The sequence below is a fragment of the Urocitellus parryii genome, chromosome 3 (genome assembly GCF_045843805.1).
Source record: "Urocitellus parryii isolate mUroPar1 chromosome 3, mUroPar1.hap1, whole genome shotgun sequence".
Taxonomy (NCBI): Eukaryota; Metazoa; Chordata; class Mammalia; order Rodentia; family Sciuridae; genus Urocitellus; species Urocitellus parryii.
In genome coordinates, this window is record NC_135533.1 from 193,660,976 (window position 1) to 193,687,874 (window position 26,899).

The window sequence follows — 26,899 nt, forward strand, 5'->3', positions numbered from 1 at the left end:
CTGAAGTGAAAATGGGGAGTTAGCAATAAAAGTCCTCCCCTGCATTTTATTTAACTGATAGAGGACCATAATTAACATTGGTTAAGTTTTTGTCTAGAAGTATTTTCCAACTTTTTGTTGTTGTTGTTTAAATAAAAATTGCCTGAGATACATTGAATTTTGCTTTGGAAGAACACAGTGTGTTCTTGCAACATTCCGCAGCAGTTTGTGCTTAGCCTTCCTGTCTGTTCAGTATGTGTCTTGCCCATAGTTTTCCCTGCTCACTCTTGCATGTTGGCTGACTCGTCAGCTGCAGTTGATGCATGCCTTCTTTTTTTGTTGGTAATTGAAAGGTGAATTCTGTAGACATTCAGAACATATTTCTTTGGTACTTATACTACAGTCCTAGCATATTTTCACTTTGGAAAGAGTAGCAGTTCACTTGTAGAGTGTTACAGGCTGTAGATTCTACTTTGTGTCTGGTGGTTGCAGGATGAGAAGGTGAGATACTTCTGCTGGTTAATAAGTGAACTTTCTCAGTTATCCTCCTCAGACATTGAAATGGGATTCACTGATGGAGGCTGACTTTCTGTGTGGAAGTAGTTTCATTTGTGATGCAGCGTAGAATCCATAATGGGTTTGAAATATGTTTTATATATGAGGATATATGTAACATGCTTTAATTTGGGGGGGGGGCTTACTTGCTATTTCCTTAAATCACGATAAAGCTAGAAACCAGTAAGTTTTTTTTTTTTTTTGTCAGAGGAATAACATGTTGCATTTAGCTGAGAATTGGAAGCCTACCATCAAGTCTTATTTTAAATTTATTTATCATCTGAGGGAAAATTTGGAGGTACCAGAAATTCATTTGAATAAGGATATTGAGTTAAAGATTTCAGAGGTTTCTTTCTAGGTGGGAAATTATTTGGTTCTCTGACATAACATACAGAAAGTTAAATTTAGATGATAAAAACTGTGAAGTGAAATTTGTTCTCCTTTAACCATTATATAGTAGATAATAAGGTGACTTAGGGAAAGTGTTTTAATGGATTAAACACTAAAATTAGAATATGATATCAAAATATTCCAAGATTTACTGCTTGTGTTTAGAAAACTTATTTAGTAGAAAATTCTATATCTAAATAGGAATTTATGGCATGGACTTTTTGTTTGAAAGGTGAGAATATCACACTTAGTTTTTTGGATTGATTGATTGATTGATTGATTGATTTTTGTGGTGATAAGGATTAACCCAAGCCCCGCTAGGCAAGTGTTCTAACACTGAGCCACATTGCCAGGCCATTTAGTTTTATGCTGTATTTGATTCTGAAATTAAAACAGAACATTTACTTGTTATTCACTATATAAAGTTTTGTTTTATTTTGCTTAATTGAACAAAGTTTTTTATTTATACTTTGGAAGGTAATCAAAACTATCTTAAAATTCTCCAGAGTCTGATTTAAGGTGTTTCTATGATGTACTTAGAAAGCTAAGATACAGTTTGACTTATTGAATGAAAATGTACTGATGACATCTAACCATTACAAAATATTTGTCATTACTTTTCCAAGTTTGTTTTGTTATTCCAAAAGTCATCAACAAAAACTGAGCAATAAGTACTCTTGTTACAGAATGTTTCTCATAATCAGTCATTTGACTTGTCTGATTTTTTTTTAAATAGAGATAGAGAATTTTTTAATATTTATTTTTTAGTTTTTGGTGGACACAACATCTTTATTTTTTTTTTTAATTTTTATGTGGTGCTGAGGATCGAACCCAGCACCCCGCGCATGCCAGGCGAGTGTGTTATCACTTGAGCCACATTCCCAGCCCCAACTTGACTAATTTTTAAGTGAGGAAACATTTCATGATAGTAGCAAGCAGTCAATTATTTTTGTATAATTGATATAGAAATTATGGGGCAAACTTAACTATAAAGCAAATATTTTTCTTTAAGTATTTTCCTTTCCAACATTTAATTTATTTCTAAAGATTATGATCATGGTGTTTGCAGGTACATGGCAGTAGATTTAGACTGGGAATCTTGAAAAATGATTTCAGTTAATCTCTTTGAAATTTAGACCTTATTTAGCATTGCTTTATACTTTGGATATGTAAAATGAATGAATTGGATAGATTTGGCTTTTATATCAAAGATTTATGGTTGTCATAAGAGTTATTTTTGTAAACTGGTGAACACTAAGTTGTGTTTCCAGTTATTATCTCCTTTTTCTGTATCTGATGAAATTTACCATTTAAAAAAATGCTTTGGGATAGATATTTGTCTTTAGGCATGTAGTGTCTTTGCCCAAGCCACTGTTAAGCCAAGCCCTTTTAGTAAAAGGCCTTTTTTCCCCATGAATGCCCTACATTGAAGTTCCCACATTTCTTACAAAACTGGAAGTGAAAATATTGCATGTATCAATGAATTGTGTCCTCTGAACATGTTTCTTGATGAGATTTAAAACCCTTTCTGAATACTTGAGTTTGGTTTATAGTCTATCTCTATGTAGTGGGAGGTCTGGGAACTTCTATTCTGTGATGACTAAAAGAAGTAATCTAGGATGACCGTACAGTAGAATTTTTCACAGAGTGTCATTATGCAAATAAAGTGTGTTTATGTATGCCTGAATATATATTCACAACACACATGTATTCACAGACATGTACATGCATATATATATACAAATATAATCATGCACATGTATATATTTTGGAGTTCAAGTTACCCAAGTTTTGTACCTATCCCATCTGATTTTGTTAAATGCTATGTAATCTATTTGGCTTCCTTAAAGACCTTTTTACTCTAGCTAAGATGATGATGATGATTTCTGCAGCCCCTGGGATTTCTTTCTTTTTTTTTTAGGTACCAGGGATTAAACCCAAGGGCGCTTAACCACCAAGCCACATTCCCAGTTCTTTTAAAATATTTTATTTAGAGACAGGGTCTCACTGAGTTGTTTAGGGCCTTGCATGGTTGCTGAGTCTGGCTTTGAACTCTCCATCCTCCCCTTCAGTGACCCCAATCCCTGGAATTACAGGTGTGCGCCACCATGCCTGTTAGGGCCTGAGTTTGTTATCTCACTTAAGAACTACCTATCTGCTGGTAGTGCTTTTTTGGTACTATTGAATCAAATTTTTTTCTAGTCAACTAAAAAGAGCCCTAGTTTTAAACTTGTAAAAGTAGTGAGCTTCTTCTCAAAAGTATATTGTTTAAATATGTTATTCACCCAGTCCTTGTTTTTAAAAAGAAGCATCCCCCACACCTCGCTCTTTTGTTATATGGTTAAGACTTTGCACATAAGATTTGCCAAAGAATCATTTATTCATTCATAAAAATGTACTAGAATACAATAGTGTTATGTAATTACTAATGATAAGATAAATTTAAAACTGTATAACAAGTAAGAAAGCACTTGAAATTATATAATATAGAAGTAGGAACACATTTTGTTTCTTTTAATTTGTTCTCCACAAGGACACTGGTGAGGTGAGTGGGGAATCTTTAAAATATAATTTTTTCAAACTTCTGAGCTTAGTCTACATAAGCAGTTTTAACCTAATCCAGAACTCAGTGAAAATAGGTTTCAATGACTGAATAATTCTTGTGGCTTTGTGAATAGCTCAGAAATGTTTCTTGGCTTAGAATAACTATGTGTCTTTTAACCTGTCCTGCTACAGCTGCTCTTAGTTTCCGTAAATTGAATGCAAAACACTTTAGCTTAATGATAGTATTTCTTGAGTTACTTGTGTTCTGCTCTTTTTATTATAGCTTTTGAGGAACTTGAAAAAGCTTTGAGCACAGCCCAAAAAACAGAGGAGGCACGGAAAAAAATGAAGGCAGAAATGGATGAACAAATAAAAGCTATTGAAAAAACAAGTGAGGAGGAACGCATCAGCCTTCAACAGGAATTAAGCCGGGTGAAACAGGAAGTTGTTGACATAATGAAAGTAAGAATAATTCAGTATTGAAATGAGCTATAACAATTTTTAAATTTAAGTCTGATGTTTGGCCTACATTTTTGACTATAGGGAAGAATTAATTTGTATTTTCAGACCTTGACCATTTTATGTTCAGAATATAGTAAAAAAGTGCTTTGATAGAGAAATAAATTTAATACTTAAGTAGTTATCTGGATCCTTTTAAGCTTTGCTGTCTCTCTAGTGGGCTGTGTTATGAACTGAGTTGTGCCTTCCCTGGTTTTTTGACTTTAGGCTCCTTGAAGGTAGGCTGCTTGACTGATTGAGTAGAGTATCTTTTACAGAACTTGGTTGAGAAGGTGTGTGTGTGTGTGTGCTTCAGGGAATGAGAGAGTAAGTTATTGAAAGTAGGTTGTTTAAAATGTTTTGAAGAATCATTATTTATTTGTTCATTTATGCAGTACTGGGGATTCAACCCAGGGTGTCACTCATGCTTAGCACATGTCTTACCATTGAGTTACATCTTTAGCCCCTTGAAGGATAATTATTAATGTCCTGGTTGCTCTTAAAAATATAGATGTCTATATGGTATGGTGCCTCATGCATGTAATCCCAGCTACTTGGAAAATTGGGACAGGAGGACCAGAAATTTAAGGTCAGCTTGGGAACTTTGTGTGATCTTGTCTCAAAATCTAAAAAAGATGGGGGCTTGGAGATATAGTTCAGCGGTAGGTACTTGCCTAGCTTGTGTGAGGCCCTGGGTTCCATTCCTAGTACTACAATAAATATGTATATATAGACTGACCTCATTTTCAAAATTGTTAGTGTTTTGAAAATTTCTTTTAGAAACTGATGAATTTTCAGAATCCCAAGATTTCCAGTTTCTCAGAAATACAAACATGTAAATACCATAACATTGCCTGCCTCCAGTTCCCTTTTCTCTACATTTTTTTTCTGGTCTAGTTTTGCCTGTTTTTCCTCCTGTCATGTTTGCCTTTGTTGACTCTTTATCCTGTTCCTTTGCTGACTCCTCATTTGCATTCTTGATATTTGATTATGGCCTCTAAAATGGCTTAAGATAAATTACAGATCTCAATAGGTGAGGCTTGGATTTTAGAGTTGCAGTGTGTGTTTTTACAACTTGGGCAAGGTTTCTGTGGTTTTATTTATTATTTATTATATACGTAGTTATATTGTGCATAGAATATGGAGAGTAGCCAGTTATATAATTTTCATGTTTTCTAAACCTTCTGATGAACTACACTTGAATTTCAAGGTAGAAATTAATTGTGACCAATTATTTGAAATACAAGACATTGACTATGACTGTTTGCTTATATCTTAATCTTTTGAATGGTCATATGATATGCTAATTTTAATTTTACCATGGAATATAACAACATAATAATATATAAATTATTTTGAAAGATACTAATATAGCTGTGTTATAAAAACCAAAGGATTAAAAACTATATAGTGAAAGAAGATTTCCCTCCATTTTAACCTCTTAGTTTTTCCAAAGATAAACTGTTTTCTTTTTGAATATACTTCCCAGAGATAATCTCTGCATATAATTTCCTTGTTTAATAATCTACTTGTTTAATAATCTACTCTTTATTTTTTTTGATACAAAAATGCTATGTTGTGTAAAATGTTCTGTTTTGCCTTTTCACTTAATAATCTGTCTAGGAGATTGTTCCTTATTTGTTGATAACTGATAATGATGCCCCCCACATCTGTTTTAAAGACTGCTTGAGTTCATTGTATGATTTCCATAATTTAATTGTCTCCTTTTAGATGTTTAGATAGTTCAGATTTTGCTGTTGGAAATTGTGACTATCCTTATACATATTTGCTTACATGTGTATTTCAGTAGGATAAATTATTAGAAGTAGAATATTACTCAGGAAAAGATTATGTGCATTTGTAATTATTGCCTGGTTGCTAGAGTTACGTAGAGTACAGTTTAGACAGTCTTACATACCAAATGTCTTCCCTGGTCACAAAGATGGTATTATCCTTATTTTTCTCTTTCCAAGCTTACAAACTTAAAAAAAGGAATATTATTATAAGGGTTTTGTTGTTGTTGTTTTGGTACTGGGGATTGAACCCAGGGTTACTCTACTACTGAGCCACATATTTTGAGACAGGATCTCTCTAAGTTGCCAAGACTGGCCTCAAACTTGTGATCCTCCTTGCCTCAGACTCCTGAGTAGCTAGATTATAGGTGTGCACCACCAGGCCTGGCTCTTTGTAGTTCTGATATGTATAAATCTTACCAGTATGATAAATATATGATCTTTACCAGTATATATTTTTATATGTTTAAAAGGAATTTGTAGTTTTTATCTTTGAATTGCTTGACTAAATCCTAGACTTGGTTTTGTTGTTGTTGTTGGCAACATGTTAGTCTTTACTTACAGAGTTGTAGAAACTCTTTACTGTTGGTGGGAATTAGGCCTTTGGATATAAGGTGCTTTTATCCAAGTAATCTCAGTTTATTGTTGGCTTTATTTATGATTTGTTTTGTTTTTGTTTCTTTGGCTTTTTTATTTTTTAATTATTATTTTTTAAATTTTGGGCCAAGAAGTTTTCTTTTCATAGTAGTTGAATTTATTAGTCTTTTCCTTAAATGCTATCTGGATTTTTACTCTGTTTAAAAACACTTATAGAGCTGGGCATATAGCTCAGTTGTAGAGCACTTAGCATGTGCAAAGCCCTATATTGGATCCCAGCACTGCCAAACAAAACAAAACAGAACACAAAAAGAGAAACACATGCTCAATTATGAGATCCTATTTTTAAAAATTATTTATTTTTTAGTTGTAGTTGGACACAATATCTTTATTGTATTTTTATATGGTGCTGAGAATCGAACACAGGGCCTTGCATGTGCTAGGCAAATGCTCTACTGCTGAGCCACAATCCCAGCCCTAAGATCCTATTTTTTTCTTGCGGCACTTTGATGCTTTCATTGTTTTTAAGAATTACCTGTTTGGTCCAATCGAAATTTATTTGGTGTGAGGAGTGAGGTAAAGATCCAACTTAAGCTTTTTCCAGATGTCTACCAAGTAGTTTCCAAATTATTTATTTAATAATTCACCCTTTACCTTCTGATATGCCATGGTATCTTCATTGCATACTAAGTAGAGTAATAAATTGGGTCATTTTTTCTGGATTCTCTGTGCTATTCTGTTGCTTTGGTCATGTACTGGTATTGCACTACTGTGTTTACTCTAGTTTTATAGTATGTCCTACTATTTGGTAGTCTTCCTTAATTACTCTTATTTTTTTTTGAAGAGTATTGCCTATATTTTGCATATTTATCTTGTCTAATGAATCCTCCAAGCAAGAACAAGGACAGTAACTCATTTTTTTTTTTTTTTTGTACCAGGGATTGAATTTAAGGGAACTCAACCACTGAGCAACATCCCCAGCCCTAATTTATATTTTATTTAGAGACAGATCTCACTGAGATGCTTAGCACTTTGCCAATGCCGAGGCTGGCTTTGAACCCAAGATCCTCCGATCTCAGCCTGTTGAGCCACCGAGATTACAGACATGTGCCACTGTGCCCAGCTAAGGCCAATAACTCTTTAATAAATAGTCCATGTCTAGAAAGCGAGCGTAATCAGATTGGTGCAGCCACAAAGAAGTGCCCTCTCTGAGAACATAACTGACCCCTCATCCCCCATATGCTTTCTTGTTCTGGGGAACTTCCTGGCAAGTTGTGGAAATGCAGTTTCAACCCCATAGGACTTTATCTCTTGCATCAGCACTCTTAAACTAAGAAAAAAGGATTACTGGGTTTTCTTTCTTTCTTTTCTTTTTTTAAAATCTCCTTTCCCTTTTTCTTTTTGTTCTTTTCGGTGGGGTCTTGCTGTGTTGCCCAAGCTGGTCTCAAGTGATCTGTCTGCCTCAGCTTCCCAAGTGCAGGGACCATAGGCACAGGCCACCATGCCTAGTTTATTTTTTAACTGTCATGGCTTTAGTAACTTTGATCTGTATAGAGAATTTTTCCTTTTAATTAGCTTGATTAAACTATAATTAAGTATTATTCAGTTGTGAAGTTACTTATTTTATTCTGGGTGTTTTCACTTTATCTTCTTGGTGGATTTTCAGAAATCCAATGAGGAACAAATTGCTAAACTGCAGAAGCAGCATGAAAATGAGCTGGCCAGCAAACAGCAGGAATTGATGAAAAAATTTGAGACCCGAGAAAAGGAATTACAGGAGCAAATGAAAGTAGCCCTTGTAAGTATCTATTTTGTTTTTGCTATCAGTAAACGTCACAGAGTTAAAGAGTTGATATCCCCTGCTCCTGTCTCAGCTTAATTTCAGACTACTGGTACCCTTGACCTTTGGGTATGCAGAGAAGATAGGAGGTAGGCAAAAAAAGCTATCAGAACACCTTAGCTTAGTATTATATTAAAATCAAACGTATTCATTTACCAAGCTGTCATCAGTCAGTTTGTTTATTTGGGTATGTTTATCCAGCCCTTCCACCCTAGCAGTAGGCCGTAATTAGGAGGAAGAAAAGGAGATTAATTGAAGTAGTGACTTCAGGAAGAATGTCTGAAAACTCAATTGACCCAGTGTACCAAAGTTTTGTTTGAATTGCTTTTTAAAAAGGAGACAATGTTCAATCCACATGATGTTTAAAAAATAAGTTAAAATTTAAAAACAGACTGAACTGACAAAAGCAATAACTGGAAAAGCCTTGTTGAAATAGTATAGTTAAAATTTTTTTTCTTCAATTGTGAAAGCCTTTTATGTAAGTTACCATAAAAAATGTTAATGCAAAAAATGTAGTTTTTATATAAAGTTATTATCCTTAAAATAGTATGTATACTTTTAAAATGAGTTCATTGTGAAAGCATGAAGAAATAGTATTTAAAATTTTAATCTCCTTCCTTTGTACATTGATTTCTTAATTGGGTGAGAGATTTTGAGAATTTCCAACAGTAGTGATTCATGAACTAAGGTGATAAGTTTTCTAATCTGCTCTATGGGGCAAATAAACTTGTAAATTTATAGTACAATTGGCTGAGGTTAGGGAAATTAGTATGTAGTTATACAAATAATGAAGACATATTTGTTAGTTCAGAAAGGAATTCAAGCAGTTTATAAGAATATTGAAAGTATAACAAGACAGCATAAATTAAAAATAGGGGCAGGGAATTGAGGAACAAAGTAGGACATAAATGAAACTGGGAATGACTCTAAAATTCTTTCATCAAGCCCCACTATGCTTTTTCAGCCTAAGTAGTTGACCTTTGCAGGCACTAGGCCTTAATAATTGGCCATTGCTAATATTGACTTCTAAGAACTGATATATTCAGATATATTCCAAATAGAGTAAAACATGGACACAAGTCTGCTTGTCCCTTTCTTGATTCAGTAGACTTTAAAAATTTCTTCTTTTATTTTTATAAGCATTTTTATAAGAAATGCATTTAAAATATAGTTTACACTAAACAATATGGTATGTTAAAACTTTAAAATCAATGTTATAAAAATTTGTATTTTCTTATCAATCCACTCATATAATGGTACAAAATCATTGCTTACAATAGTGTCCTTCACCATACTGCTGTTGGCAGCCTATTCCTAAGCAATAGGTATAGATAAATACACTTATAACTGAAGTTTATTCAAGAAATTAGCTTTTAATGTCTAACCTATGTTAAAAAGTACTCTCTAGAGTTTCTCTTCTCAAAATAGTAAAAACCTTTAGTATGATTGTTGATATGTAATCAAGAGAATTAGAGAAAATTCTCAGAGTCGAGGGGGCAAAAGAGCCTAGATAATCTGAAATCTTGTTTTAAAGAGATTTCCTTGTTCTTATCCATATATTCACAGGTCATCTGATTTTGATTTGGTTTTCCAAGTGAGGTACCCTATTTTAATGAGGTATTTCTCACAGACCACATTAACTTAAAATCTAGTTTTTAGACAGTGTTGAAATGCCAATTTCAAGTGCAGAAAAGACAGCAACAATTATGTGGCCCTTCATAGTTAGCAGTTCTTTGTAAAACATTTTAAGTAGTGGAAAAATAGGAGACATAGTGGGGTTTCTGGAAGAAAATTTTTCATATTAATAATAATTGTGACAAAGATCAGCCAGACCACACTGGAAAAGCCAAAATGCCATTTCTGCAGAGAAGACGAGAGATGATGATATTGCCTACCTCACAGGGCTGGGTGTAGATCAACTGAAATGCATGATTCCTGTGGAACTACTTTGGGAATGTGGGTTTAAGATGGTCTTAATTATTTTTGGCACAGGAAAAGAGTCAATCAGAATATTTGAAGATCACCCAAGAAAAAGAGCAGCAAGAATCTTTGGCCCTGGAAGAATTAGAGTTACAGAAAAAAGCAATCCTCATAGACAGTGAAAATAAACTTCGGGACCTTCAGCAAGAAGCAGAGACTTACAAAACTGTAAGCTTAAATAATATACAGATTCTAGAGCTGTGAAATTATTATAAAATAATTTGTGTTTTTTCAAACAGGCACCACATTTCAAATAGCTGAGAGAAAGTGCTAGACAATAGCAATATAAGATTTCAGAGAAGCTTTTGTTTTACTGGGTTATGTGTATGTTTACTTGCACTTCATTTTTAGATGGTGAGAGCTCTTCATGGGAGTGCTTCGGGCTCTGTGCTCTATGTTTGCTACTTGGTGCTTCTGTTTTTATCTTTAGCTGGCTGTGTTTCTGTCAGCCGCATACTCTGCCTCTGAGCACTCAGGTTCCACAGCTTCTTTGCTCCATTGCTTACTTACCCTTGCTCTCTAGGAAGTGGCCTCACTGTGTAGGCAGCACTTGCCCTGCTCTCTTCCTGCTTGTCCAGCTTCACCTCATGCTGTGTCCTAAATACAGTCCATTCTCGGCTTATGTCACAGTTCACTTGCCTCAATATCTTGTTTTTGCATTTTAAGTTTTTCCAAGTTAACATAATCCTATAATGAATATATTTGTAAGATTTATTTATTTATTTGTTTGTTTGTTTGTTTATTTATTTATTTGCTGTAGCTGGACACAATACCTTTATTTTATTAATTTTTTTTATGTGGTGCATAGAATCGAACCCAGGGCCTCGTACGTTCTAACCGAGTGAGTGCTCTACCACTGTTTCGTTGTGCATATTTTTAAAGCTTAGTGACCTTTTCCTTCAGCAGTATTTGAAATATGTTTCCTATTTTGAAAACATACTAAGGTTAAACTTTTTTTAGCCATTTGCTCTGAATTAGTAAGATAGTCACATTTCTTACCCATCATTCTAAACTGTTCTTTACTTTTTCATTACCAACCTTTATAAAAGGTGGCATGGTGGAGTGAAATGGGCACTGAAGAGGACTAGATCTTACACTTGCTAGTTTTGTAAATTGATTGTGCCTTAATTTTCTTCCCAGTCACCTGAAGAGATTGAATCTGGTAATTCCTCAGGATGTTTTCAGCTCTGACATTCCATGGCTGTGCTTTACTTAGCTCTTTTTCCTTCAGTCAAGATTGATGTTTTCATGAATATTGGTAGTCTTTGGTAAAAAGTACCTCCTTTTTAAAACAGATGAAAACCTCCTAAATAATAATTTTTGTGATAAAAAATAAAATAAATTATTTTTCTTCCAAAATTAAATTATAGAAATAATAAAATACTATTGTAGGCCTTAAATAAGCAGAGGGGAAAAAATTCTGATTTCTTTTGATTTTCTGATCAGAAGTTACTATTATCTGTTTGTGATTATTTCTTTTTTGACTACCCATTAGAATATTCTTGAAAAGAGAGGTAATTTAAATAGTTACCCAAGCAAGTAGAAAAAAAATCTGGAATTATGGATTTTGTAAAAAAATAGAATCTTTTCTTTGTTGTATGATTCCTTTAGTAATTGAGCACACGTTGTCTTTTTGTGTTTGGTATGATATGTAATGTTATTTATCTAAATTTTAATCTTTTAAATAAGTAGTAGACATCATGTCTGTGTATCATTGCTCATAAGCTAATATGTACTTTAGTAAAAATATGTTCATTTTCATTGACAGAGAATTCTTGAATTGGAAAGTTCTCTGGAGAAAAGCTTACAAGAAAACAAAAATCAGTCAGAAGATTTAGCTGTTCATTGGGAAGCTGAAAAAAATAAGCACAATAAAGAAATTACAGTCTTGGTTGAAAAACACAAGACAGAACTGGAGAGTCTGCAGCATCAGCAGGATAACCTTTGGTCTGAAAGACTCCAAGTCTTAAAGCAACAGCATCAGACTGAAATGGAAAAACTTAGAGAAACATATGAACAAGAAAAAGAAACACTATTGAAAGACAAAGAGATTCTTTTCCAGGCCCACATAGAAGAGATGAATGAAAAGACTTTAGAAAAGCTTGATGTGAAGCAAACAGAGCTAGAATCATTATCTTCTGAATTGTCAGAGGTATTAAAAGCTCGTCACCAGCTAGAAGAGGAACTTTCTGATCTAAGGGATCAAGCTGATAAAATGAAGCAAGACTTAGAAGCCAAGCTGAATGAACAGAAAAACCGTCACCAGCAGCAAGTTGATACTATGATTAAAGAACAAGAAATGTCTATCCAGAGAACGGAGAAGGCATTGAAAGATCAAATTAATCAACTGGAGCTTCTCTTGAAAGAAAAGGACAAGCACTTGAAAGAGCATCAGGCTCATGTAGAAAATTTAGAGGCAGATATTAAAAGGTCTGAGGGAGAACTCCAAGAGGCATCTGCTAAGCTGAATCTTTTCCAGTCACACCAGAGTACCACACGTGAACAGGCAAAAGCATATGAGGAGCAGTTGGCTCAGTTGCAGCAGAAGTTGCTGGATTTGGAAACAGAAAAAATTCTTCTTACCAAAAAGGTAGCTGAAGTTGAAACACAAAAGAAAGATGTTTGTACCGAGTTAGATACTCAAAAAACCCAGGTGCAGGACTTAATGCAGCAGCTTGAAAAACAACGTAGTGAAATGGAGGAAAAAATAAAATCTTTAACCCAACTCTATGAGTCCCAACTTAAGGATAGTAACATTGAGCAGGAACAGACAAATCAAATTTTGATGGAAAAGGAACATATAATTTTACAAATGAAAGAAGGACAGAGCAAAGAAATTGAGATTCTCAAACAGAAGTTGTCAGCCAAGGAGGACAGTATTAGTATTTTGCATGAGGAATATGAAAACAAATTTAAAAATCAAGAAAAAAAGATGGAAAAAATTAAGCAGAAAGCAAAGGAGATGCAAGAGACATTAAAGAAAAAATTGTCTGATCAGGAAGCCAAACTTAAAAAAGAGCTTGAAAATACTGTTCTAGAACTTAGTCAGAAAGAAAAACAGTTCAATGTGAAAATGTTGGAAATGGCACAGGCTAACTCAGCTGGAATCAATGATGCAGTATCAAGACTGGAAACAAATCAAAAGGAGCAAATAGAGAGTCTCACTGAGGCGCACAGGCGAGAACTCAGTGATGTCATATCAAGCTGGGAAAAGAAACTTAATCAGCAAGCTGAAGAACTTCAGGAAAAACATGAAATCCAGTTACAAGAGAAAGAACAAGAAATAGCAGAACTGAAGCAAAAGGTCCTCATATTTGGGTGTGAAAAAGAAGAGATGAACAAGGAAATAACATGGCTGAAGGAAGAAGGTGTTAAGCAGGATACTACATTAAATGAATTACAGGAACAGTTAAAGCAAAAGTCTGTTCATATGACCTCTCTCTCACAAAATGAAACTAAACTGAAAGCACAACTTGAAAAGCTGGAGGTTGACTTGAATCTTTCTCTGAAGGAAAATACTATTCTTCAAGAGCAGCTAGTTGAACTGAAAATGCTAGCAGAAAAAGAGAACCTTAAGGTTTCTGAGTTAACAGACAAGTTGAAAATTATGGATGAGGAATTTCTGAGTTTGAAATCTTTACATGAAAACTGTAAGAAAAGCCTAGAAGACAAAAGCGTGGAATTCAAAACATTATCTGAGGAACTAGCATTTCAGCTAGATGATTACTCTAAGAAAACTGAAGCTCTATTGGAAGCTAAAACAAATGAGCTAATCAGCATTAGTAGTAGTAAAATTAATGCCCTTCTTTCTAGGATTTCCCTCTGTCAAAACCACACAACTAAAGTTAAGGAGGCCCTGCTAATGAAAACCTGCAGAGTTTCTGAATTGGAAGCACAACTTACACAGCTAACACAAGAACAAAATGCACTGAATAGTTCTTTTCAACAGGCTACCCATCAGCTAGAAGAAAAAGAAAATCAAATTAAGAGCATGAAGGCTGATATTGAAGGACTTGTGACAGAAAAAGAAGCCTTACAGAAGGAAGGAGGCAATCAGCAGCAGGCTGCCTCTGAAAAGGAGTCTTGTATCACACAGTTAAAGAAAGAGTTATCTGAAAACATCAATGCTGTCACACTGATGAAAGAAGAGCTTACAGAAAAAAAATCTGAGATCAGCAGTCTTAGTAAACAACTAACTGATTTAAACACTCAACTTCAGAATAGTATCAGCCTAACTGAAAAAGAAGCAGCCATTTCATCTCTCACTGAGCAGTATAACAAACAGCAGTGTGAATTACAGGATCAGGTACAAGATTTGTCTTTAAAAGTTGATACCCTGAGTAAAGAGAAAATGTCTGCTCTTGAGCAGGTGGATCACTGGTCCAACAAATTCTCAGAATGGAAGAAAAAAGCTCAGTCAAAACTTATGCAGCATCAAGACGCTATTAAAGAATTGAAGATGCAGTTTGAGTTAAAAACAAAGGAAACTAATGAAAAGGATGAGCAGATAAATTTATTGAAGGAAGACTTGGATGAACAAAATAAAAGATATGAATGTTTAAGGGGTGAAATGGAAGACAAGATGAGCATGATGGAGAAAAAGGAGTGTAATTTAGAGACTGAATTAAAGACTCAAACAGCAAGGATTGTGGAATTAGAGGACCATATTACTCAGAAAACAATTGAAATTGAGTCTTTACGTGAAGTTCTTACAAATTACAATCAACAAAAAGATGTTGAACAAAAAGAATTGGTTCAGCAACTTCAACACTTTGAAGAGTTAGGAGAAGAAAAGGACAACAGAATTAAAGAAGCTGAGGAAAAGGCTTTAAGACTTGAAAAGCAAATGTCTTTGATGGAAGCTGAGCTTGAAATTAAGAAGCAAGAAATAGAACATGTGAATTCATGTGTGAAAAGCAAAGAAGATGAGTTAAAGGCATTGGAAGATAGACTTGAGTTAGAAAGTGCTGCAAAACTAGCAGAACTGAAGAAGAAAGCTGAGCAAAAAATTGCCGCTATCAAGAAACAGTTGTTGTCTCAAATGGAAGAGAAAGAACAACAATATAAAAAAGGTACAGAAAGCCATCTGAGTGAGCTAAACACAAAATTGCAAGAAAGAGAAAGGGAAGTTCATATTTTGGAAGAGAAACTTAAGTCAATGGAAAGTCCTCCACAATCAGAAACATCAGTTATATCCAGCTCAGCCAAAAATGTGGCTGTTTCTGCTGAGCAAGAAGAAACAGATTCCCAAGGCTGTGTGCAAAAGGCATATGAAGAAAAACTTAGTGTTTTACAAGGAAATCTAACAGAAAAAGAAAAGCTGTTGAAGAGACTAGAGCAGGAAAAAGAAGAGGCAATTACATCTTATTCTGAAATGCAGTGTAAGTACCAGGAGCTCTTATTAAAGTTAGAAAGTGCTGAAGCAAAGCAACATGAACATCAAATTGTAATAGATCATCTTCAGGAGGAACTTGAGGAAAAAAAGAAATATCCCTCGATAATGTCCCAGCATGTGGAAGAAGAGGGAGGTAAAAATAATGTAGAGACAAAGCAAAACTGGGAAAACGTGGCTGATGGTGTCCAGAAAACCCTCCAGGAGCAGGAACTAACCTGTCAGACCTTGGAGCAAAAGATAAAAGAGCTGGATTCCTGCTTAGTAAGAGAGAAGGAAGCACATAGAGTTGAAATGGAAGAGTTAACCTTAAAATATGAAAAATTACAGACTTTACAACAACAGATGGATGGAAAAAATAAACCCACTGAAGTTTTGGAAGACAATACTGAAGAAAAATCCACATCACATGTGGTCCAACCCCAGTTGCTTGGTAACGTGGAAGCCGTACACAATGACCTGGAGTTTAAATTAGCAGGGGCAGAGCGGGAAAAACAGAAACTGGGCAAGGAGATCGTTAGATTGCAGAAAGACCTTCGGATGTTGAGAAAGGAACATCAGCAAGAATTGGACATATTAAAGAAAGAATGTGAACAAGAAATGGAGGAGAAAATCAAGTATGTTTTATTTCTGTACTCTTCCTTAATTAAGTATCCTTTTTTTCCTGTGCCTAATATAGTTATTTTTAAGTTATTTGAGTATTTCCCTACCAGAGTGTTAAACAAAAGTCTAGTAAGTTAAATACTGAGGAGAAATACAAAACAAATTAGGGTAAGTGTTATTCATGTCCATTTGGGGGAAGAGTATAAGATTATAATTATTAGATATACATACAAATAATTATTTTATTTTTGGTTTATTATTTTTAATTGTAACATTATTATATGTAACGTAGATGTGTTGGTAGAAATTCAAATGGAAAAGAAAAAAATTCTCCAATCAACCACTCCCTAGAGAGGTAATCATAGTTTGTATATCCTTCCAGAAATTTTCTGTATCTGGACACACATACTTACACACACACACACCATTAGAATTGTTTTCATGTTAGTAATATCATCCTATTTGTACTGTTTTGAAAACCAGGTAACTTTGCAACTTGTTCATTTTGTTGGCAGCAGGTAAACCTTTCAATTTTTATTTTTTTATTCAGGCAGGAACAGGAAGATCTTGAGTTGAAGCACAATTCCACATTAAAACAGCTGATGAGAGAGTTTAATACTCAGCTGGCACAAAAGGAGCAGGAGCTGGAAATGACCATAAAAGAAACCATCAGTAAGTATAATTTTAAATTCAATGAGGAACAAATCAAAATCAGCAGATGCTATAATTTAAGATTATTCTTTTTTGCAGTTGTGGTAAGTGCTGTAAGTCATTAAACTGGAGGAAAAAATGGTCTTTACCCCCAAAAATTCTCTATTAGTTTCTCTAGAAAGTTCTTTTACCTGTACCTGGCAGTGACTTGCCTTGATGGGGAGGAGTGAGTGAAAGAATCCTAAAGTTTTAGCTTATAATGACCTTGTACTTATGCTCAGTTCTTACAGAGTTCTTTTGATCATTTGATCATTTTTGATCATTTTGATCATTTGTTGGGCTGGTTGTCTCATTTAACATCTTGTAATGTTCACACTAAATTGAAATTTAGCAAAAATAATTGGAAGCGAGAATTTTTACTGAAATTGGGATATAGGTAGTTACTCTTGACTAATGTATTTTCTTGTATATATCTCTTTTTATCTATTAGATAAGGCCCAGGAGGTAGAAGCTGAACTTTTGGAAAGCCATCGAGAAGAGACAAATCAGTTACATAAAAAAATTGCAGAGAAAGATGATGATCTAAAAAGAACAGCCAAAAGATATGAAGAAATCCTTGATGTACCTTATTTTCTTTCTCATTTGAAATTTAGTATAGTAGATTTCATGGTAAAATTGAAGGTTTTTTTATAATATTACCCAAATTAATATTTCTGTACTATATGTAGATTTAAAGTCTAATTGATTTCTGCCAGTACTGTAGTTTCCTGATCAGATTCTGCTCTAGTCGGTACAGCCCACTTGCTAGTATTGAAGCAACTGTGAGTTTCTAAGGGGAAAAAGGAATCTTCTTTTCCTTCTTCCTCATAGATTCAGACAGAACTGTAAGAGAACTATACTAAGATTGCAGAGCCTGTGTTTGAGTAAAGTCTTTAGTAATGGGACAGTTAGTGTGTTTTGAATGGGGCTGCTTACATGGGATCTTCTGGGCAACCAGTTAACTTTACTCAATTCTTATTCATTTGAAGAGTTTTTCTTGGTATCAAAGGAAAAAAAAAAGAAATATGCATCCAAAATATATATTCACCTTAAGTTTTTTAAAAATGTAAGTAATAAGGAGATATTAGCAATTCTCAGTAAACACATATTGCTTTTATTCTGAGGTCTATTCTCTACCATTCTTCCATTTAAAAAATTTTCAGGTTGAAAATTTGTATGGGATTTGTATGTATTATCTAATACTATATTTTTCCCCTTCTGAAAGATTGATGATTTATCTCAGTGATGACATTATAGAAGGCTACATTTTGTTATTGATTAAAATAATTCTTATCTGTTAAATTGTTATTTATTAAAATTTGAGCACAGAGAGATTTTATTTTTCCTGCCATCTTAGGTAACATACTTATCATTGCCTATTTGAATAAACTAGGAACTGTTTTTCATCCTTGGTTCCACCTTCCTAAGTCCCTCACACATAAGCGTCCGTGTATTTGTTAGGGTAGGCATATGCTTTCATTGCCAGTCCAATATCCCAAATACAACAGGCTCTTAGGATATGATTTTCTCCTTTAATTATATTCTATGCTGTTCTTCTCTTAACTCTACTGCTGCTACCAGTCTGGGCTGCCATCTTTCAACTAGTCTAGTCTATTGTTTTAATTTCTTATCTGATCTCCTTTCTACTTATCTTTTTATTTTCCCCTCTGATATATTCATACATTCTTACAATTATTTTCTATCTTGCAGCAAAAGGATAATCATATTACTTCACCTCCTAAATAAGTCTAATGGCTCCCCATTGTCCCAGTGATCAGTGTATGCCAGCTAAACTCAACTTTAGTTTGTTCTTCATTTTCTCATGTTCCCAATTCTTTAGGATTTTTTAAAAAATGTTTTTAATTTAACTTTTATTTGGGAAAATATTGAACAACATTCACATTGCTAAAAGATAAAAATAATACAAAAAGTATATTTAAAAATGGTATCTAATGAAAATTGCATACATTCATCTTTTTTTATTGTAACGAAGACTAACAAGCATTTATAAAAAAAATTACAGAACTGGTGTGTGTATGTGTGTGTGTGTGTGTACACATGCGGGTGTGATTCTATGATTCCAAGGCTTCACACATGCCAGAGACACACTCTATCACTGAGCTATAATCCCAGCACCAGAACTATTTACTAAATTAGAAATAATTCATAAAGGATTCTTTCCTAATTCTTAGAGGGCTTGCCTTAGGTTGGTGTCCTACAGTTATCAAAGGAAGTGCCAATTGTCATATTAAAATCTGGGCTTAGATGAATAAGTAGCTATGGAGGTGATCTTTTCAAATAAGTCTGAACCACATTGACACAGACAGCCATGAGCGATATGTCAGAGTAAAATAAAAAAAGTAAACCAGAACTGAGGACACTAATATTTTTACAATAACTCTGGTTGATGGTGTTTTAGATGTGGAGGCCTGGTTAAGGTTTGCCTTGGTGGGGCAATGTATAAGGAGGCTAGAGACTAGAGATTTCAGTTTTGCTGATGTTGAGAGAAGGTATTTGTTTTTTTCAACTACTAGAGAAAATTTCATGACAAGTAGTATTGGAAATTAGATTGTCCAAGTGTCTTATGGCTCACATTGCCTTATTTTGTGCCATGGGGCCTAACCGTCTGTTTTTTTGTCTTAGAGAATGTTTCTGGAAAGTCAGCATCTGTTAAATCAGATACCTGTCTGTGGTTGTTTTTCCTGTTAAGTTCCTTAGTCAGCAAACAATTGTCTTTATTATTCAAGTCAGATCAATATTCTAATTCCAAATGTTCTTTTAGTATAAAGGTTATTGCAAGATTTATAAGATTGAGGAAAGATCTGGATTACTTTGGATAGTAAATCACAGCAATTGCCAAGACAGATGAAGGAATGTAAGGACTGGCAACATCCTATTACCAAGGCTGTCAAAACTGAAGAGAAAATGATTTCTGTGCCAAATTTTCTAAGTAGATTCTTTGAGTCAAAAAGTCACATATTACTTTTTCTAATTTAGCCATGTCTAGTTTTTGCAAAGTTTAGGCAAATGGAGACCTTACGTTGATTATCAACAAAATAGTAGCTTTTTTTTTTTTCAAGGACAGATTTTAATTGTACATTGTACCCTCAGGAACCCCTAATGTGGTTTGGGGGCAGATGTGTAGAAGATGTGCTTGTAAATTTGCCAGTCTAGGACAGAAGACCAACTGTTGAGTTATACAGCCTATCCAAAGGAAGTAGGAAAAAAAACCCCAAAATTCCATAATGTCTTTCTTTATTTTATTTTTTCCCCACAACTTCTTTAGATCAGTTAAGTTGCCAGCTGGATGGACAGTGCTATGTATAAAAATAGCTACTTTATTTTAGTTTTTAATTAAAAAAAACTTTAAAATTTGTTCTAATTAGTTATACAAGTTACTTTATTTCTTTGAATGTTTACTGAAAGTCAGATCCCAATATGGAAAAGGCATTATAGTTGTTACAACACACTGTTATAATCTCATGCTTCAAACCTTCAAAAATTGTATTTTCAGGGCAAAGAAACAGTTTGATGAGCTTTATTTGGTGAGGGTAATGGAGTGAGGGTGTAAGAAATGTCATCCTGGGAATAGTGAGCAGCATTGGAAAGGGCTTGGAGCTCAAAGTAGGGCATGGAGGAAACTGTTTAGATCATACTAATTAATTACAAATAGTACTGTATGTCTCAAAAACTTGTTTATTTCTCCTGCAGAGCTAAGTTTTCTCTACACCATGCTGCCTCTCTACCACATTATTACTATTTTTTATTCTAAAGGCTCGTGAAGAAGAAATGACTGCCAAAGTAATGGACTTGCAAACTCAGCTTGAGGAACTACAGAAGAAATACCAGCAAAAGCTTCAACAGGAGGAAAATTCTGGCAATGATAATGTGAGAGGAATTCAAGTGTGTTTTTTTAAAACATTGTCATTTCCATGACTTGACCTACATACGTAGCATCTCGTTTAATTCTAACAAACCTTTCAAGAGATTCTTGTCTCCTTTTACAGACAGTAAAAGAATCAAAGAGGTTGAATAAAATGTCCAGGCTCACACTGTGGTGGGAATTTAAAAATCTACTAGGCATCATTATTTTTCGAGATGGAGTCCTGCTGTGTTGCCCAGGCTGGTCTGGAACAAGCAGGAGCTCAAGTGATCCTCCCCTCAGCCTCCAGAGTAGCTGGGTCTACAGGTACACGCTACCATACCGAGCTTCTAGATATTTTGATTTATACACACATGTTGAGTTCTAGGAAAAATACTTTGTGATCATAGTAAAGAGTGGGTTCCTGCCGTGTGTAGTAACTCATGCCTGTAATCCCAGCAATTTGGGAGGCTGAGACAGGAGCATCACGAGTTCACAGCCAGCCTCAGCAAAAAGTAAGAGGCTAAGCAATTCAATGAGAACCTGCCTCTAAATAAAATACAAAAGAGGGCTGATGATATGGCTCAGTGGTTGAGTGCTCCCGAGATCAATCCCTGGTACCAAAAAAAAGAAAAAAAGAGTGAGTTCCAAGACACAGTAATTCAGCAATTTCCCTGTGTGCTTTAAATAGATATTAATAAAGAAATTTTACAAATAATAAGCAAACATTTGTTTTTAATTTTTTTTAAGTTGTAGATGGACACAATATTTTTATTTAATCATTTATTTATTTATTTTTATGTGGTGCTGAGGATTGAACCCAGTGCCTCACACATGCGAAGCAAGCACTCTGTCACTGAGCCACAACCCCAGCCCAACAAACATATTCTTATTGTGGAAAGAGTCACGTAATGCAAAAGTATACAACATGAAACGTGTATGGGCGGGGGCACCTTCCTTATGTAGTAATCATTGTTAGAAGTTTGGTGATTGACTTTGTAGTCTTTTTCTTTGTATTCACCTTTGTTTGTGGGTAGATAGTTTAAATAGCAAAATAAACCAGGTTTGAAAGCAAATATTTAAAATGCCTTATCTCAAATCTGACCACTCCCTTAATACTGTAATACTGACTTATTTCCCTGTAATTTCATATTGCTCTGTTTTATTACTTGCAGATTTTATTGCATTCACTCATTATTTTTTCTTTGCCTTTTTCAGGTAACAATTATGGCACTACAGGTAAGATTAATTGTTCAGTGAATTTAAAGAATGCATTTTAGGAATGCTTTTTTTTTAAATAAACTAAAACAAAAAAAAAATGTTTTAATGAGGAAGATTTTCTCGAGTAGTAAAGAAATGTGTCCAGACATTGATGAAACCCATGTACAGTTCAGATCTGTTTTTTGTTCTTTCAGACTCAGCTAGCACAGAAGACTTCTTTAATCAGTGATTCAAAGTTGAAAGAGCAAGAGTTCAGAGAACAGGTACAGGCTAATCAGTGCTATTTATTTTTAACTAACTTAATGTATGTTAATATGGACTTGGATCTCTTTTAACTGATTTTACAAAAATAACTGACCTAATAATTGACTTTGATATTCTTTTTACATGGGAAATTTATTTCCAAGTCAGAGGTGCTAGAGGTTATGGCTATAAATACATGATCACATATTTTTAAACAAAAACATTTATATCCTATTATTTCTAGTGTTTAACATTTTGGGTAACAATTTGTGTTTGTATAACACAACTTAAGGGCTGGGGATGTAGCTCAAGCGGTAGCATGCTCGCCTGGCATGCGTGCGGCCCGGGTTCGATCCTCAGCACCACATACAAACAAAGATGTTGTGTCCGCCGATAACTAATAAATATTAAAAAATTCTCTCTCTCTCTCTCTCTCTCTCTCACACTCTCTCTTTAAAAAAAGAAAAAAAGAGGTTGCACTTAAATTAAAAAAAATAACACAACTTAATAACTTAAGTTCTAAAAAGAACTTTGTTTTTTTTTGGTTTATCAGGGGAAAATATGTTGACATCATCTTTGGTGCTTTCTCATAGTGGTTAAATAAATTGTTCTAATTTAATAAGATTTGTCCACCTATTATCCAAAGACAATATATGTACTGCAGTTTAAATATGTGTGGGTATAATCCCAGACATGCAACACAAGCACATATACACATTTTGTGTGTAACTTGATCCTTGGTGAAGTCTTTTTCCAAACTTTGGATCAATAGTGGCTCAAGTCAGTAGGCTAAGTTTGAAGGCTAAATTCCCAGGTATTTACCAGTTCTCTTAAAATATACACAAACAAAAATCTTTTTTTATTTTTTATTTTAGCAGTGTTGGAGATCAAACCCAGGGCTTCATGCATACCAGGCAAGCACTCATCCCTAGCCCCAGACAAATCTTGATAATTGTTGAAATTGGGTGATAAATGGGTTTATGGTCTTTAATTGTTCTATACTTTCTTTATTTGAATATGTTTCAAATTTTTCATATTTTTAAACTCATAACGACAGGTACATTGTTCAACTATTACATTTCCCCCCATACTTCTTCAGGGCTTTAACTTTTCCCTTAATTTTATTATTTTTTATTTTTTTTAGTTGTAGATGGACAAAATACCTTTATTTTATTTATTTATTTTAATGTGGTACAGAGGATAGAACCCAGTGCTTCACACGTGGTAGTCAAATGCTCTACCACTGAGCTATAACCCCAGTCCTTTCCTTAATTCTTAAGATTAGTGCTTTAAAATTCTCTTCTTTTAGTATCCTTAAATCTTCAAAACTGTTATGGCACAAAGTTTTTATACTTGTGATTTTATTGTTGTAAAATACATATAGAATTTTCCATTTTAATAATATGATTAATAAGTATATGATTAATTGACATTTAGTTTATTCATAAATATCAGTCACTATTCACATTCACTATATCTAGTTCTATAACATTTCATCACCCTGAAAAGAAATCTCACACCCATTAAACAGTCACTCACTGTTACCTCCTTCCTCAACCCCTTGGCAACCACTAATCTGCTTTTCATCTCTATGAGTTTCCCTGTGCTGGGTATTTATATAATGGAATCATACAATACATGACCTTTTATGTTTGGCTTTCACTTAGCGTAATGTTTTTAAGATTCATCTCTATGTTTAACATATTTTAGTACTTTATTCCTCCTTCTGTCTAAATAATATCCCATTGTATGGATATACCATATTTTGTTTATCCATTCTTCGATTGTTGAACATTTGGGTAGTTCTACCTTTTTGCTATAGCAAATAGTGCTGTTACTAACATTTGTGTACACGGTTTTTGTTTGAAATCTGTTTCTAATTGTTTTGGGTATATGTATACCCAGGAATGGAATTTCTGTGTTATACGATAATTCTTTTATTTTTTGAGAAACTGCCAAAATATTTCCATAGCAGCAGCACCATTTTTCATTATATCAACAATGTGTAAGGACTTTCAATTTTGTTACATCCTTACTAAGTTTTTTTGATTATAGCCATCTGAGTCTTTATGAAGTAGAATATAATTGTGGTTTTAATTTGTATTTCTCTAATGACTAAATGATGTTAGGCATCTTTTCTTCTGCTTGTTGGCCATTTTTATTAACGTTCTTTGCCCATGTTTTTTAGTTGGGTTTTTTTTTATAGTTGAATTATAAGTGCTCTTTATATATTCTGGATACAAATTCTTTATCAGATATATTATTTCTAAGTATTTTCTCCTATTCTGTAGGTAGTCTTTTTTACTTTTTTTTAAAGAATTTTTAGTGTAGATGGACACAATCTTTATTTTATTTCTTTATTTTTATGTGGTGCTGAGGGTTGAACTCAGTGTCTCATATATGCTAGGCAAGCGCTCTACCACTGAGCCACAGCCCCAACCCCTAATACTGTCCTTTGATGCACAGCTTTCTATTTTTTTTTCTTTTGTTGTCTTTTGGTTTAAATCTAAGAAATTAATTTTACTTACCTATACTTTGTCTTCAGCATTAAAAAAAACCTAGTGGCTACAGTAATCATATTTTTCTTACATTTGGTTTCTATGCAAATCTTATGATATGATTTGAATATTTGTTATTTTTAGATTAATAATTTAGAAGACCGTTTAAAGAAATATGAAAATAACCTATATGCAGCAACTGTGGGAACACCTTGCAAAGGTAAGAATGATGTTTCAGGTCATGTAATCCATGATTATCTCTTATTGATAGATGGTTTTAAAAGTTTTTGTCTTTACTAATCTATATTATTTTTTCTCATTTTTATTTTTAATTGACAAATAAAAATTGTATGTATTTTTTGTTTGCATCATGACATTTCAAAATACTTATTCAATTTAGAATGGCTAAATTGAGCTCATTAATGTGCATTACCTCACCTAGCTTTTTTTTTTTTATGGTGAGAGCATTTAAAAAATGGAGTTTCTCTCTCTCTGCTTTTTTTTTGGAGGGGGCGGGGTTGGTGGGGTTGGAGGGCTACTGGGGATTGAACTCAGGGGCACTCGACCACTGAGCCACATTCCCAGCCCTATTTCGTATTTTATTTAGAGACAGGGTCTCACTGAGTCGCTTAGCACCTTTCTTTTGCTCAGGCTGGCTTTGTACTCAAGATCCTACTACCTCAGCCTCCCAAGCTGCTGGGATTATAGGCGTGTGCCACCATGCTGGTCAGTTTCTCTTTTCTGAAAGTTAATTTTGTTAGGCATAGAATTCTAGGTTGAGAATGATTTTTTTCTTAACAATTTGAAATTATTATTTTATGGTCTTTTGGATTTTGTTGTTGAAATGCTGGTTGTACGTTTTTCTGATCATTTGACTCCAGTTGCTAATCTTTATTCTCTGATTGCTTTTAAGATGTTCTCTTCATTAATGTTTTCAATTTCAATATAGTTTGTGTAGGTATAGATTAACTTTTTCTGCTTGGTATACATTGTACTTTCTAAATTTGTGGATTCTAATGTTTATTAGTTCTGGGAAATTCACAGTGATTATCTCTTCAGAGATTTCCTTTCATTCTATATTTTAATTCTCATGCTATTAGATTTCATTTTATATTATTCACATTCAGATTTGGAACTTTTATATTTGCACTCCAAAAAGATATTTCATAACTTTTATTAATCTTCCTTCATTCTGTCCATTCCCTCCAACCAGAGAAAAACTAATCTACATTGTAGTCTCTAGATTTTGCATGTCCTAGACATTTCATATAAATGGAATCATATATTTGTGATTATCTATGACTGCCTTCTTTCACTTAGTAAAATGTTTTTGAGGTTCATCCATGTTATAGCATGAGTCAGTACTTTTTTGTTTTGTTGATGATTGATATTCCATTGTATGGATACCACATTTTATTCATCCATTCATCAGTTGAGTTAATGAACATTTTGATTGTTTCCACTTTGGGATTATTATAAATAATGCTGCTTTGAACACTGGTGTATATGCTTTTGGGTGAATGTATGTTTTCATATTTCTTTAATGTATACCTTGGAGTGAGATTGCTAGATCTTATGGTAACTCTATGTTTAACTTTATCACCAACTTCAGACTGATTTCCACAGTGACTATACCATATTCCAAAAATTCCATCAGGAATATATGGGGGTTTCAATTTATCTGCATTCTTGCTAGCACTTATTGTTGTCTTTTTCTAATCCTAATCAGTATTAAGTAGTGTCCTGTAATGTTGGTTTGTAGTTCCCTGATGGCTGTTGATAGTAAGCATTTTTTGTATCGACTAGCTATTTGTATATCTCCTTTGGTTATTTTTAAATTGGGTTATCTTTTTTTATTGAGTTGCATGAGCTCTTTAGATATAAGTCTCTCATTAGCTAAGTGATTTATAAATATTTTCTCATTCTGTGAGTTTTCTTTTCACATTCTTGATGGTTTTTGATATTGATAAAGTTCATTTTATCTGTTTTTGTTGCTGACTGCTTGAAGTGTTAATATCTAAGTAACCATTGCCTAATCCAAGGTCATGAAGATTTACTCCTATGTTTTCTTCAGAGTTTTATAGTTTCAACTTCTCCATTTTTATCTTTGATCCATTTTGAATTGATTTTTGCATATGGTGTGAAGAAGGGATTTAACTTTATTTTCTGTGGGTATATGGATATTCAGTTGTCCAGTGCTGTTTAAAATCCTGT

The 26,899-nt window shown here is 33.8% G+C and overlaps 1 protein-coding gene across 7 annotated transcripts in view; it reads left to right on the forward strand.

Annotated features, from left to right (window-relative positions):
• The window catches only part of Golga4 (golgin A4), a 93,772-nt gene that overhangs the window by 52,902 nt on the left and 13,971 nt on the right, over positions 1 to 26,899 (forward strand). For all 7 annotated transcript variants that reach the window (XM_026405861.2, XM_026405834.2, XM_026405840.2 and 4 more), the window contains 10 exons: positions 3,752 to 3,930; positions 8,023 to 8,154; positions 10,189 to 10,344; positions 11,945 to 16,185; positions 16,722 to 16,843; positions 17,313 to 17,443; positions 20,636 to 20,749; positions 21,942 to 21,962; positions 22,139 to 22,207; positions 24,830 to 24,905. In XM_026405861.2, coding sequence (XP_026261646.1) covers positions 3,752 to 3,930; positions 8,023 to 8,154; positions 10,189 to 10,344; positions 11,945 to 16,185; positions 16,722 to 16,843; positions 17,313 to 17,443; positions 20,636 to 20,749; positions 21,942 to 21,962; positions 22,139 to 22,207; positions 24,830 to 24,905 — 5,241 coding nt within the window. The remainder of the gene's footprint in view (positions 1 to 3,751; positions 3,931 to 8,022; positions 8,155 to 10,188; positions 10,345 to 11,944; positions 16,186 to 16,721; positions 16,844 to 17,312; positions 17,444 to 20,635; positions 20,750 to 21,941; positions 21,963 to 22,138; positions 22,208 to 24,829; positions 24,906 to 26,899) is intronic.